Genomic DNA, 15164 nt, shown 5'->3' on the forward strand with positions numbered 1-15164 from the left:
CACCACCATCACTTTGTACCCTCCATGAAGACAATGAAATCACCATTCCTGTGCCTCTTACCCCTTTAGAACTCGAGGACCACCTCATCTTTGGCCCATCCTTCCCATCCTCCTCCTTTTTCATTGACCAATCTTGAACAACAACAAGTCTTGTTAATGCCTTAACAACAAGATTTAATGAAGAGAAAAAGAAATGGCAAAAGAATTGAGGGAAACAAAAATGGAGGGGGAAAAAAAAAATTTCATTTTGCTCTTGTCGGAAAACTGGTCGGTCGTTCTCCCAGATATCCTGTGTTTTTATGAAAGATACAGTAGTTCACCGTTGGAGTGGCTGATATCAGATAAAAGAATTGGTCATATTTTTACTCAATTCTAATAAAATTTTTGGTAAATCGTTGGAGATGCCTTTATAGACTAGTTTCAAAAGAAATCGCGACATGTCTCCCAACATATCCACGTCGGTTACATTTAACGATTATGATAATTACAATATTACCCCGTGACTGTTGTCATCATCCCATGTTTGTTTGCACACCCATGTCACATAAATGGTTTGGCTTAAAATAATCATAAAAAATAAAATAAGGCATAAGATTAATAAAATAAAATATTATATACAAATTATAATTATTTATTTTTTACCTCATAAAAATAAAAAAAGACAAAAAAATCTATTTAAAATGAAAATTTTTAGCCTCAAATTAAAATAATTAAAAAATCAAAAAAACCAAAACCCAAACTCACATTCCAAACGAATCATGTTTCTTGTTACGCAAATTTACGAAATACAGCACGCACCAAATTATTTTCTCCTAAACAACTTTGCATTTTTTTTTTTTTTTTTGGTTTAAATTTTATCAGAATCTATACGAAATTGGAACTCCACAGTGATCACAAGCAATCTCTAATAATCTGAAAATTAAAAAATGGGGTTGTTCAAATTCTACAATCTCAATCCCATTTACAGAAGCTACATATCAAGATTTCACACTCGCAATCACAAGAATCGTATAATTCAAGCATTCGGTTCTTCTGAATTCTACGATCACCGCCCATTGGGGAGACTCTCAGAAAGCCCTAATTACAGGATTTCGAAGAGATGGCACGTAGGTCATTCTCACCATCACCACCAACATGATCGCTCTAGCGAGGAAGCCGAGAAGATATTCTGGTTGGGACTCGCCGCCGACATTGGCTTGGCCGCTGGAAAGTCATTGACCGGTTATCTTTCCGGCAGCACCGCTATTATTGCCGACGCCGCCCATTCTATCTCCGATGTGGTAACACTCCAAAATTCCCCTCATAATCTGCTTAACAGTTATATATCAAGCCATTTTAATTTTTCAGCTCATATCAATTACGTATATGTTTTTTCATGAGCATGGATACGGATATAATTTTTTCCTACTGATCTCCAGTATAGTTATTTATAGGGTAAATTGCATTTTAATTTGAACAATTTAGACATTATGTTTTCAATTTTGTTGTAACGTGCTTGTTAACATTTTGAAATGGAAAAAATTAGGACCCAAAGTGTTTTATTCATTCAAAAGAAAAAAGAAAAATAAAAAATGTAGGGACTAAATTGTTTAAATTGAAATTACGGGACTAAAGTGGCACTTCACTTGAACTGCAGAGAGGTGTTATTTACCCTTATTCATATATATTTTATTTATTTTACTTATAAAAAAGTTATAATGGAGATCACTAAATGTATACAGAGCCGTATTATTATTAATTAATTTTCTTATTAGGCTTATATTTTGCTCTATTTTAGTGTTTATATTCAATACATTGTCAATGTGTATCTAGGGTAAAGTATACAAATAGTCCTTACAGTGTATCACTTATTTTATCTTGATCTGTAATTTTTAATTTGTATCAATTATAATCCTAAACTTTGCACATTAATTCAATGTTGTTCCGTTCTCACCAGGCATTAAAATATGTCAAATTCTATCAAACTGAAGAGCCAAACACACTATATATTTGGTTCTACTCCATTTTAGGGTTTTAACGTAGCAAATTGCAAGTAGAAATTGGAGTTTTTATGGAATTTAAGGATTGATTCGCGGTTCATTTAGGCAAAAAATGAGATAAATTTATTTCAATGCCTTTTAAATGCTAATGTGAGGATGATGTAAATGTCTATTCTATCAACAACATTTAGGGGATGAGACTACATTAGATAAATATGTGAAGTTTAAGGATACAATTGATACAAATTAATGATTAGAGTCCAAAATAAATTAAGTGTATACTTTACCCATCTATAAATGAATTGAGAATAATCTATTTTTTTGCATTTCTTAGGAAGGGTAATTAATGCTTTAGGCCTATTTGGTGTAGCTTTTTTCAAACTGAAAGTTGATAATCAGACAGCAGCAGTTAAAAGCATCTCTACCCCAGATTTAAAATAATTAGCATTTTATTTTCCTTTCCCCTCCCAGTTTATTAAGCTATTACTGCATCATAAGCCATAAGCAAAAGTTGTACCAAAAACTCGGACACAAATTCTAAAAATAAAAATGCTATAAGAGAGGATTGGAGATGCTCTAAGCAGCTTCAATAAGATGCACCAAACAGGGTCTTTGTGCTGTATCTTTACTGTGGTTTTGGGTCTTTCAGCTTCACAGTAAAGACTAATGAATGTATGAGAGGTGCTTCTATTTTAAAGTTATTGGTGACCGAGTCCAGTCCATATGTATTTCATTGCATATATATTCTCTTCCCTACAAATGTGGAATCAAGAAAAACTTTACAATGAACTTCCTTTTAATCTGCAGTAATTCTTCACGTTCCCAAGATCTGCTCAGTTGTTGATTATGGTCTTTAGTATGACAACTCTACTTATAATAATATTTTTTTTCTTCACAGGTTCTTAGTGGTGTTGCTTTGTTGTCATTCAGAGCTGCAAGGGTTCCCAAGGACAAAGAACACCCATATGGTCACTTTTGATTTGTACCTACACGCTACTCCATTGGTCTTAATTTTTTTGTTGCTATGTGACTTATTTTTTTATGTCATTTGATGAGATTGTTCTTCTGTGCTTTGCCTTCATGCAAGATGGTGCCAATGTTGTTGTCTTCTGCTTGACTTGTCGTAGAGTTTTTTCAAGCAATGTCAAGCTTTGCTCACAATTTATCCTGAGTGTGGTATTGTTTTCAAAATTTCTGTTTCAGTTTTTCAAATTTTTTTTTTTTTTCAAAAACAAAAATAATGAAAAGATCAGGAAACACCATGGTTTTTTAAATTTTCGTATGAAACTGATTTTTGAGAATTCAGAAATAATTTAAAATAATTTCCTAGAAAGGGGTGTTTTCAGTTAATTTTTTGGAAATCAGATTGCCAAACAAGTCTGGATCAATTTTTATTTTTGAGAATAGAAGATAGTTTTCGAAAATGGAACCAAATACTAAGTTTCATCGATTTCAAATCCTATTTTTGGGTATTTCGTACGGCTCTTCTTTGGTGAGCAAGCTGGGAATGATCAAGCTTCATTTGGCAAATAAAGTTAACTTGACACCTTTGTTTGTGATAAGTAAAAGTTAACTTGATACTTTGGTGGTGTTTGGGAACTTGGTTTTTGGGTTTTTTGTTTTTTGTTTTTTTTCACTAAAAGACAAATTGGTTACAAAACCAAAAAAAAAAACAAATCCAAACAAAATATCACATCAAACCCCATAATCATTTCACTTTTTCTCTCACAAACATCACATTCAACCACAAAAGAACCCAACTATCTTCCCAAACGCAAAATTTTTTTTCTCCAATAATATCCTACAACTAAAAAAACCTAGAAAAAAACCCACTTCCCCAAACACCTATTTTGTATTAGAAAGTAACTCTTAAATCATAAAACAGAAAGAAAATGAAGTTTTTTCATAAATATTTACTTTTATTTTACAATACATGCTAAAATTCTTAATTGAATTGATTTCCCCTTACAAGAAATAAGAGGCTTAGTAAAATGAATAGTTCCGACCTAATAAAAAAGAATAGTCATCTTGTTGTTTGTTGGCATAAGTCAGATGCTTATGGTTTCTATAATCACATAACAATTATGCAAGTTTTGCATTCTGGTAATTCATGTTATGTGGGGAATCAGAGTAAGTTGGAAACATTCTTGGAATTCTCTCTCTCTCTCTCATGTAGATTTTTTGTAGCATTATAATCTACTTTATTTCTTGGTAAGGCTTGGTTCATGCAATAATTTATTTTTGTTTATTTATTTTATTTTAATATTTGCATACTCAAAACTTCTCATATGATGCCAAGTAAAAACGAAATAAATATGAGTTAAATGTACACTACAATGCTTATGCATTACAACTTACAAGAATGTGAATTCATAGTTGGTGTAGTAGATCCATAGTAATTATCACTTAAGTAGATCCACAGTTGTAGGTCCTTTTGCTAGCGATTCCACTTCTTGTTTGGCTGATTTTACCATCCAATAGAAGAGCCTTGCAATGGGCAGCTAGACTAAAAGAGCTAATTATTTCCACCCACAGATCTCCAAGGAACACTCATACAACCTAGAGCTTGTATTCTTAGACAATTTTGCCTTGTATTAAAGTTGGATGTGTTTCTACTTTGCTTTACTCAAGACCACATGAGGAAAGCAATACCTTTAGCACTTATAGTTCATTTGGGTTTTTGATTCTTGGATTCACATACACACATATGTTTTCCACTTATTTTTGTCATCTTTCAGGACATGGTAAATTTGAGACTTTAGGAGCCCTTGGGATTTCTGTTATGCTTTTGGGAACAGCTGGAGGTATTGCATGGCATGCTTTAGATCTGTTGCTGGTAGGACTCTTTCTCTTGTAGCCCTTTCATGAGAAGTGATATGATTATTAGCCTCTACTGCCATGTTTCTTATCTTGATAATTTATTGAAGTTAAAACAGATTCTGAATCTGGTATGTTTTATATAATTGCTTTTATTCCCTCAGAATTCTTTATATTTTATCTGCAGGGATTGTTGTCAGCATCTCCTGAAATAGTAAATCAGTCACTAGGTCATGGGCACATGCATAACCATCATCATGGCGGGCATCATCATGGAATTGACATGGATCACCCTGTCCTAGCTTTGAATATGACTATAATATCAATATCCGTTAAAGAAGGGTACTCAATTTATTTAAATTAATTAAATTAAAATATTGTGCTCTTATTGTACTTTCCTAAAAAGTGGACCAGTGTCCTATTTTTTTGGATTTAATGTGCAAGTGCTAATTTGCTTCTTTATTGATGTTTGTGTGGTTGTACCTCTTTTCTTTTCTGACCTTTAGAATGAAATGAAGTATTGAACAAATTTAAAAGAAGTTTTGTTCCCTATTTCAAATATTGAATTCATTCGTTATGAATTGGGTTCTCTCTTTGTTTCTCTCTCTCATTCTGGCACTAGATGTGGGTCCAATTTATGTTACTATCATGATTCATGTGAGTACATATTGCAATCCATGGTAGATAATTATGCTATGTATGAGTTTCTGGGATGTTTAATATTTTATTTGAGTAATATAATATTGTTTGTTCTTTTGGTTGCTTCATCATCATTACATCTGCATGTTTGGTTTTACTCATAGGCTATACTGGATAACCAAGAGAGCAGGGGAAAGGGAAGGCAGTGGATTGATGAAAGCAAATGCTTGGCATCATCGTGCAGATGCTGTTTCTTCGTTTGTTGCGCTTATTGGGGTTGGTGAGGACCTTTGTTTATTGTGATGAAATTTAACTTTATATGAGAGATTATTTTTGGTTAATATTGGTGTTGAATGAGATTGGTAGTACAGTACAATGGGTGTTGATCATTGCAGTGTGCAATTTGAGATGCGATTGAAAGGGTATAATTAAACTGTTCTCCTTGTGGTGTAGGTTATCGCAGAGAATGGCATTCTTTGAAGCCTTATTTTAGTTTTTATTTCTTCTAGTATGTTACCAATATGGGTAGCTGATGCTGCATATTTTTTTTTGTCAAATTCATCCTATTCTTCTCCTAGATGAATTGTTGTTGATATGTTATATGCTTGCTGGTTTTATCACTAAACAGTGCGTGCACCTGTTTGGTTGAGTTTGCGTCAGTCCTGTTCCCTTTTTGGCTCAATATTAAATACTTGGTTATAGATTTACTTAAATTCAAGAGTGTTCTTGCATATTTTAGTTAAATAAAAATCATTCATAATGACCATTAAATGGTAATGATTTTTTTTTTTTTTTGGTTATATATTTTAAACCAAGACTGCATTTATTTGTCATGTAAATGCATGGTGACTTACTTAAAAATAAAAAATAAAAATTTGTGTGGAGCAGATTTTTTATTTGTGTACATGTCTCTGAGGAGAAACTGAGCGAGTTCATTTATTGTGGCCTTTTCAATTATTTCTGAATTTAAAAATTTTCAAGTCCTCAGACCCCTAATGTGGTTGAATTTCATGATCACTCACTGACCATGGATTACCCATGGATTACTCTTCCTGATGTTAGGAGGATCTATTCTTGGTGTGAAGTTTCTAGATCCCCTTGCGGGAATTGTTGTCTCGGGCATGATTCTAAAAGCTGGACTTGAAACAGGTTACCAGAGGTACATCTTCAATATATATATGTTTAATTGCCTTTTTGCTAAATTATTTGTTCTGGATCATTTAGTGAGCCAGTTGTCTAAGGAAATCAATGAATGGGTAAATGTGTCATGCTGGAAGATGTATTCAGGGTCTAACATTTCTAGTTTGGGTGTGTTGCTCTGACATATTTATGTGATTGAGAAATATGGGGAGAAATTACTAAGCAACTTTTAGTAATTAGACATGTGTGTACTCTGTGTGTGTGTGTGTTTGTGTGTGTGTCTGTGCTGACATGCTTATTATAGGATGTATCAAAAATGGTTTGGAGTTTTCATTATAATGTTATGTTATTGGAACATCACATATTTTGAGTGTCTCCATAACATAGCATACAACCCTTGGAGATAAGATGAGCCTAGAAGTGGTGTAAATGGTTAGCAAGCCGGACACTGTGCTTTTCTTTTTGATGATATGATGCAACAAATGGTCTTATATGAAGCTCCTCTTTTTTTTTTTTTTTTCTTTCTGACGATGATATGATTAATCTTTCATATAAGAGTAAGAAAATATTTGAGTTTGACAAATTCTCAATATTTGGGGTGCTTTCTGGTGCTCTAGTGTATTGGAACTAGTGGATGCAGCTGTCCCATCGCAACAGTTGGATCTCTATAAACAAACAATTCTACAAGTTGAAGGAGTGAAGGTAAGTCAACTCTAAAAAGCACTGCCCCTCCCCCCTGAACACACACACACACACATGCGTGTGCATAAACCCAGAAGAATAGAAGAGGCCAGATGGCTTCTATCTTTTGTTTATTGTTTAGTTGTTGGCCTCTTTATTCTTGTTTTGGGCATGGGCATAGTCATTGTCGTCGTCATGATGTCATTATGATTTATTAATTATGTTATCCAATGCTAAAAACCCATCTATGATGGCTGATGATTAGTATTACTGTAAGTACTAATAAAAATTCATTACTATGATTGTTTTGTTGTTATTATTACTGTTAGCCTTTGCCCTTCGCATGGTTCATCGGTCTTTTGATTTTGGGAAGGATGGAACTAAATTATTAATCACTAGGTGGCTTTGGATGTAAGGTGATTCCTGGAGAGAGCTTGACGTCTCAACATAGGATTTTGATACTAGATTTATGTTTTAAAGGGCAATACTAAGTTAGGGAGGATAGTGGGTGTTGTGGAACCTAAAAAGGGATAAATTAGAAATATTTAAGAATAGAATGGATAAAGAAGATATTTGAGATTTGGAAGATGATGTTAATACTATGTGGAACTTAATGGCCAATTGTATGAGGAAAATATCAAGGGAAGTTCTTGGAGAGTCGAAAGTAAAGGAACCCAACTCTAGGAAAACTTGGTGATGGAGGGAGGAGGTTCAAGCGGTAGTAAAGACGAAAAAAGAGTACTTTAAAAAATGGCAGAATGATAGAACAGAAGAAATCTTAAGAGCTACTGGTTGGCTAATAAGGAGGTCAAAAAAGTAGTGAGATAGACTAAGTTGAAAGTCTATGATAACCTATACACTAGATTAGATAGTAAGAAAGGAGAGAAGAGGATATACGAACTTGCTAAGATAAAAGAGAGGAAAACAAGAGATTTTAATCAAGTTAAGTGTAACAAGAGTGATGACTAAGGTGTTGGTGAAAAATGAAGAGATTAAGGAGAGGTGGAAGAACTATTTTGAGAAGTTGTTAAATGAGGAACATGGAGCTAGGTCAAAAGGGGAGGAAGTAGGCAGTAATAAGGAAAATCAGGACTACAAGTTGTATCGCAAGATTAGGAATTTTGAAGTGGAGATTGCACTTGAGAAGATAAAATCGAATAAGGGTGTAGGACCCGATGATATCCCTATTGAAGCTTGGAAATGTTTGGGTAAGAAGGGGGTTACTTGGTTGACTAGGTTATTTAGTAAGATTTTGTAGACTAAGAAAATGCCAGAGGAGTGGAGAAAGACTATTTTAATACCAATTTATTAGAATAAAGGAGATGTCCAGAACTGTAACAACTATAGTGGAATCAAACTAATGTGTCATGTAATAAAAGTGTGGGACAGAGTGATGGAACGTCGATTGGGACATATAACAGAGGTGTTAGAGAATCAATTTGGGTTTATGCTTGGTGAGTCAACAATGGAAGCGATTTATCTTTTGAGGAGAGTTATAGAAAAGTATAGAAAAAAGAAAAGAGACATTCATATGGTTTTTATCAATCTTGAGAAAGCATATGATAGAGTGTATTGGGATATAATCTAGTGGGTGTTAGAGCAAAAAAGAGTGATAAAAGGTTACATTGATATGATTAAGGATATGTATGAATGTGTGGTGACCACTATTAGATCATCTTCTGGAGAGACAAGTGAAATTACAATTATTGTAGGGTTACACCAAGGATTAGCCTTAAATCCTTGTCTTTTTGCTTTAATTATAGATGAATTGACAAGAAATATTCAGGATGATGAGCTATGGTGTATGCTTTTTGCAGATAGTGGATGAGACTAGAGAAGTCGTTAACACTAAGTTGGAGACTTAGAGAGAAACACTTGAATGCAAATGATTTAGGATAAGTAGAACTAAGACAGAGTACATGGAGTGTAATTTTAGTAACAATAACAATGAAAGCGAAGGAGAAGTGAAAATTGAGAATCAAGAACTACCTAAGAGTGAACATTTTTGTTATTGAGTATCGATTATCACAACGAATGGGGAGATTGGAGCAGATGTGGTACATAAAATTAAGGCGGGGTGACTTAAGTGGAGGGGTGAGTCTGGGGTATTGTGTGATAAACGAGTACCGACTAGACTAAAAGGAAAGTTCTATAGAACAGCTATTAGACCAACGATGTTGTGTGGGACGAAATGTTAGACAACTAAGAAACAATATGTAGATAAGATGAGTGTTATTGAGATGAAGATGCTAAGGTGGATGTGTGGAAAGACTAGAAAAGACAGAGTTAGGAATGAGTATATTCGAGAATGGGTAAGAGTAGTACCGATAAAAGATAAGTTGAGAGAGAATAGATTGAGATGGTTTGGTCATATACAACGGAGATCAACAAAGGCAGTAGGGAAGAGATGCGATACATTGACGTTAGATGGAAGTGTTAGGGGAAGGGGCAGACTTAAATTGTTGTGGGCTATTGTAGTAAATAGAGATATAAATCTCCTTAATTTGACTAACGAAATGGCCTTGGATGGAGTTGAGTGGAGAAGAAGGATTCATGTAGCCGACCCAATTTGATGGGACTTAAAAGCTTGATTTGGTGTGGTTTAGGTGGCTTTAGATGTCTATGAAAAATGAAATTTTGTTTGTTACTTTATGTTTGAAGGGCAAAGTATAAGTGTTTCAAAAACCAAACTGAATTTTATGGGTAAAGTGGTGAAATCGTCTCTGGGCTTTGTTACTTTAGTTGCAAAGTTGAGTTTTTGGAAATATGTTATTTGATTGGTTAGGTTTGGTTGGTTTGAAATGGGTTTACTTCATCACTGTAGAAGAAGAAAAGAGAGAGGGGGGTCGGGGATTCACATCAGGGAATCTGTCTTCATATCCTTTTGTGATCTTGGGATTCTTGAGTTGGATCAATCATTCACTTTCCACTAAAAACTAGATAATAAAATTGAGAATTGGTAGAATCTATTTGATGAGTTCATTTTCATCCATGACAACAAGTATGGAATGCTCCAGCTGTGTTGGTGTGGTAGTTTGGGTCATTGGCTAGGTAGCCTCGTCTCACTCATGGACCCTATGAACTAAGAAGTGCCAGATGCCATTTTTTCTTTTTCTCTGCTTTTGCCCTCATAGGAGTGAACCATTGTTATGAATGATCCATATTTTTTAGAGAAGAATCCAAATTTGGGTATGCATGTTAGATTTGGGTTTATGTCGAGGTGCTAGATTCATCTATTCCCAAAATCTGAGGACACAGGAACGCGGCCAAATACTTCATTGGCATAAGGTAAAATGAAGTTTCTACACAATTTCTTCTTAGACATAGAATACTTGCAACCTTATTTAAAAATATCCACTTAATGAAAGGATTCAATTGAGGGTATCTTATGGAACTTTTAGTGAAGTAGATGTATGTTTCTTTATTTCTTTGTTGGCAGTCTAGCTGGAGAAACATCCATTTAGAAGTGTTCGACATTTGCTCATACCATAGCCTACAGAGTGGGGTCCAATGTTAATAAGTTGTTGCAATATATATCAGAAAGTTAATATTAAGGAAAGCAAATATCTTGGAATGGAAGTGGTGAAATCACATGGTGATAAAGCCATAGCATTTAGCATAATTCCATGATATCCACACATATTTTTGATCTACTAGTAAAACTAGCAAATAACGAACCTAAAATCGCTTAGGCTGAGACCATGATTCCTGAGAGGTATAGTCACCTGCAATTGAATCTGTTCCAACAGAAGGCATCTAATCAAACAAGAAAAAAGTGCACATAGATGCGTGTATGTTGTACAACTTATACCTCATGACCATAGGAACTCTGGGAATCTATCAATTCCCATGGAATCCATTTTGTGCTAATTGAGATAACTGTGCATGTGACAGCCCCATTGTAAAGATTATTTATCTAAAACACAAAATTGCTGCATTTCACTGATGTTTTTGACAAATAGTTCAGAGACCAGGGATTATCCATTTATTGTTTTGGCGCCAGAAGTGTAACCAAAATTTTTTGTACCTTGTTTATTATAGCTAGTTTTAAATAATAACATTATTGACACGTCCCTATGAAGCTCACTTGAGAGAGGCCAGGCACAATGATGTTTCAAGTCTTTTGTTGCCTTTTACCACTATTAGAACATCAAATTTTGAGCACTTCTGTTACTGTTCCATATGTTAGCCTCTTTATTGGGTAAATGAGTTTTATTTTCTTGAGTAGTTAGTGATTTTTGGGGGATTTTTATTGTTGTTTTGTATCAATTGGACCATACTTCGCCATTGGTTGACTCTTGCTGCTGAAAACCTGCATATTGTAGTATGGGTTTTATGATTTTTTTTTTCTTTAACATGTTTGCTGAACTCTATAGGGCTGCAATCATCTGAGGGGAAGAAAAGCCGGTTCCTCTCTCTATCTTGATGTAAATATTGAGGTAGGGCATCTGATTAGTCTACTGTTATTTGTTGTATGTAGTACAACCTGTCTTTTGATTCCTTACATACATTCATGTTAGTTTCTTGGACAATGGACACCACACACCTTTCAGATCCTCAAATACACACAGCAGTTACTTTTCCTTGCAGGTAGATCCTTTCTCAAGTGTTAGTGCGGCTCATGAAGTTGGTGAGAATGTTCATCATGTAATTCAGAAGTTACACCCTGAAGTAGCTGAAGTCTTCATACACATAGGTAATCTACTTTGTTTTGTTACTTTTTCCATTGATTCTTAGGGTATATTGAAGTTTCAGTTTCAAAGCTATCCTGAGTTTGGTTAAATAGATGGACAAGTGTAAGGTTCCCCTGCTCATAGTTTGTTAACAAAATGGTAACTTGGGACTTCTCTAAATCATTTAATCTGTTACAGTTCTAAACGGTTTTTCATGCCGCAGATCTGACCAGGACAGTAATTCATGTGGTCTGATTGGGTTGAAGATGTAACCAAGCCCAATCCTAAGTTATAATGACTCCCTTGAAGCAAGTTAAATTATTATCAAACTCAACCTAGATTCTTAATCTTTTATTAGAGCCGGCTGCTAATTACTTTGGGAGGGTGGTAGGATAGTTTGCAAGCCAAGACTTAATTGAAGGTTGTTTGCAAACCATGCATTTAGATTATGTGGGTTTTGTACTTTATAGCAAACCCTCCGTTCACATTATGCTCTCCTTCAAGGTACATCTTCAGTCTCTGCGCCTTCTTTCGTCAGTTATAAACCATAGGGCCGATCAATAGACTCATGTTTTGGGTTACTAACGAGTTAAAATAACTGTAAGTTGAAGTATAATTTGGATGGGATAGCTCTTGATCTCCAATTTTTTGGTTGAAGCCACCATTGGATTAGGAACTCTTTACTGCATGTCAAATATGAAGTATATTCGAGGATGACTACTGTCCTATCTATCACACTTCTGGTGAATATTTTATTTCAAGTTTTTTCAATAGCACAATGTTCAAGACCAAAAAATAAATAAATAGCACAATGTTAGTAACTGGGCTTGCAATTCATGTCAATTTTGATATTCGGTTATGTACAAGACAACCTGTTATGGTTTTGAAATTTAACATTGGACTTGGAAAAATTCATTATCCTGCCAAAAGAAATTGAGGGTTACAAGAGCAACAGCTCTTCCAACGTGCTAGTTGATCCAAAAATGCTTCATCTGATTAAATTTTATGTTGTTATTGGTTGTTATTATTCTGTCAAGAGGTGCTTCAATAACCATCAAATTTCATCATTCTATTTTTAATTTAATAATCCATTAGTGTCAATTATGTCATAGCACCTCCTTGTTTTAATTGCCCTTGTAGATCCTGCAATTTCACTTTTCTCGGCTGATACAAAGGACCAACAAGGGAATATGATGGAAACAGATTGGTGGAATAGGAATCTTTCATCAGAGCACAAGGATATTGAAGATATCGTTTCCAATATATTATCATCAAAATTCTCAGAGGTACTTTTTTTCTTTTCTGAACTGATTTTTTTTAGTGTATTCTCAAGCCATCTCGTGTTATATGTTATGTTTTACAAATTCCAGAAAATGGTTCTTGAGCGCATAACTCGCCACTTGTTTCCGGACAAGATTTTACTTCAAGTTGAAGTCTCTATGCCCCCCGACATTTTAATTCGGTAAGACTCCATGATCTTGTTTTTCATAATCTATTCACATTATTCCAGAGTATTCTATAACAGTATATATATATATATATATATATTTGTATTCATCGTTTTCATTTTACAGAGATGCAATAAAGGTAGCCGAAGAAGCAGAAAGAGAGATTTCAAAGGCAGCCCCTGATGCTGTCGAGGTCTGTATTCAACTGCGACTTGGGCGTACAATCCCACAGTTAACATGATTAATTTTGTGACTTAAAAAGCCAGGTATCTGCATTTATGTAGTATTGATATTGCTTTCTAGTTACAGAAGAGTATACAGTTTTTGTGAGAAATATTCCTTGGCTAAAGGTGGGAATATAGTATATAAATTCAAACACCATTATACAATTAGAATTGCAATCATAATATACACTAGCCTTGTATGGCATGTTGGATTTTTGCCATACATAATTGTGATATACTTGAAGAATAAGAGAAACCGTTCCATTTGGTTTTTCGCTTATATGATTTGCTTTGGAGTCTGGTTCTTCTATGATTAGTTTGTACAGAAGATTATATTTGATGTGTCACTCTTGCTAGTTGAAAAAGAACTCTTGACTTGGCATGAAGCCGCGAAGCTTGAAAAATTATTTCATACCACACATCTTAGTTATTGATTCATACGAGTCTCACATAAGACCTACACAGATTAATGTTGGTAGTAAATAATTGCTTGTGAATTCGAGTGAAAAATCATCCTCTCCAGGAGTTTTTTGTGTATATTATTTTACCTTAGTTATTTTCAAATATGTGAGTTGTTTTGAATTTATTTTTCAAATCTAAGTTATTCTTTAAAATTGTTTTCAAAACACGATTTCAAATTCGAAAATGTTGGCTTTTTTGACTTTCGAAGGTTTGTATTATAATTTTAAGCGTGCCAGAAAGGATCAATCAGTCCTTATAGAAGATTAGTTGCCAACCAATTATCAGACGATTGTGTTTTAGTTCTTTCAGCATCAACAAAGAGGACTTTTACTGGTGGCTTGTTTAGGAGAATTTGGTAAACAATAATTGAATGAAGAACAATTGCAGCATTTCATTAAATAAAAATGAAAAACTTACAATGATCTGATGCAGTCTCGTAGAGGTTTACAGTAACAAGATATTTGAAACTACTCCTATGAATAAAGTGCAATACAAGAATTTGAAATACAGAAATGTAAAGAACAAGAAATGTAAAAATTGGAAAGAAAATAAAGTAGATAAAAACTGGTTTGTAGATCTGAGTCTGGGTCCCTCTTCCTGAGGCCTTCTCTGCTATTTATACTTCTCAATGATAACTGTCAAAATGAACTTCTAAACGTCAAAGCATCCCTCCATGATCGCTGATTATGATTCGTTACAGTTAGCTCTGTTACGCCATGTCTGCAGTTAGGCTTTCCTCCTAATTTTGAATTTGAACCTTGTGAGTAATCGTTGGGCCACATTACCTTATATCCCTTGATCATTCCAGTGTTATGCAGACCCATTATTGCCAGTATGGGTTGACACGTGTCTGACTATGGTTGGCGATTTATATTGCCTTTCCAAATTGCCCTTCTTATGCCACGTGTTGAATCGTGATTGACTTTTATAATTTATACAGTCAACATTACTCTCCGCACTAATATACCCAATATTTGGTGATATTAGTGGATTAAACATTTCATCCACGTCCTAGGACGTACATGGATTTCACATCTTCTTAGAACTGCAACCGCCTGCATTAAATTCTTTTCCACACCTTGAACACTTCCTATTATCTGA

At 34.3% G+C, this 15164-nt stretch overlaps 1 protein-coding gene across 1 annotated transcript; it reads left to right on the forward strand.

Annotated features, from left to right (window-relative positions):
- Positions 1-753: 753 nt before the first annotated feature.
- Positions 754-13881, forward strand: LOC114276393 (Cation efflux family protein). Its single transcript, XM_028218187.2, has 12 exons — positions 754-1280; positions 2878-2947; positions 4718-4815; positions 4984-5138; positions 5600-5715; positions 6498-6594; positions 7193-7277; positions 11633-11695; positions 11847-11952; positions 13070-13215; positions 13300-13391; positions 13504-13881. The coding sequence occupies exons 1-12, from the start codon at positions 927-929 to the stop codon at positions 13616-13618; spliced, it is 1497 nt and encodes a 498-aa protein (XP_028073988.2). The 5' UTR covers positions 754-926; the 3' UTR covers positions 13619-13881.
- Positions 13882-15164: the final 1283 nt, after the last annotated feature.

This window comes from Camellia sinensis, chromosome 12 (assembly GCF_055761805.1).
Source record: "Camellia sinensis isolate YWXY chromosome 12, ASM5576180v1, whole genome shotgun sequence".
NCBI lineage: Eukaryota > Viridiplantae > Streptophyta > Magnoliopsida > Ericales > Theaceae > Camellia > Camellia sinensis.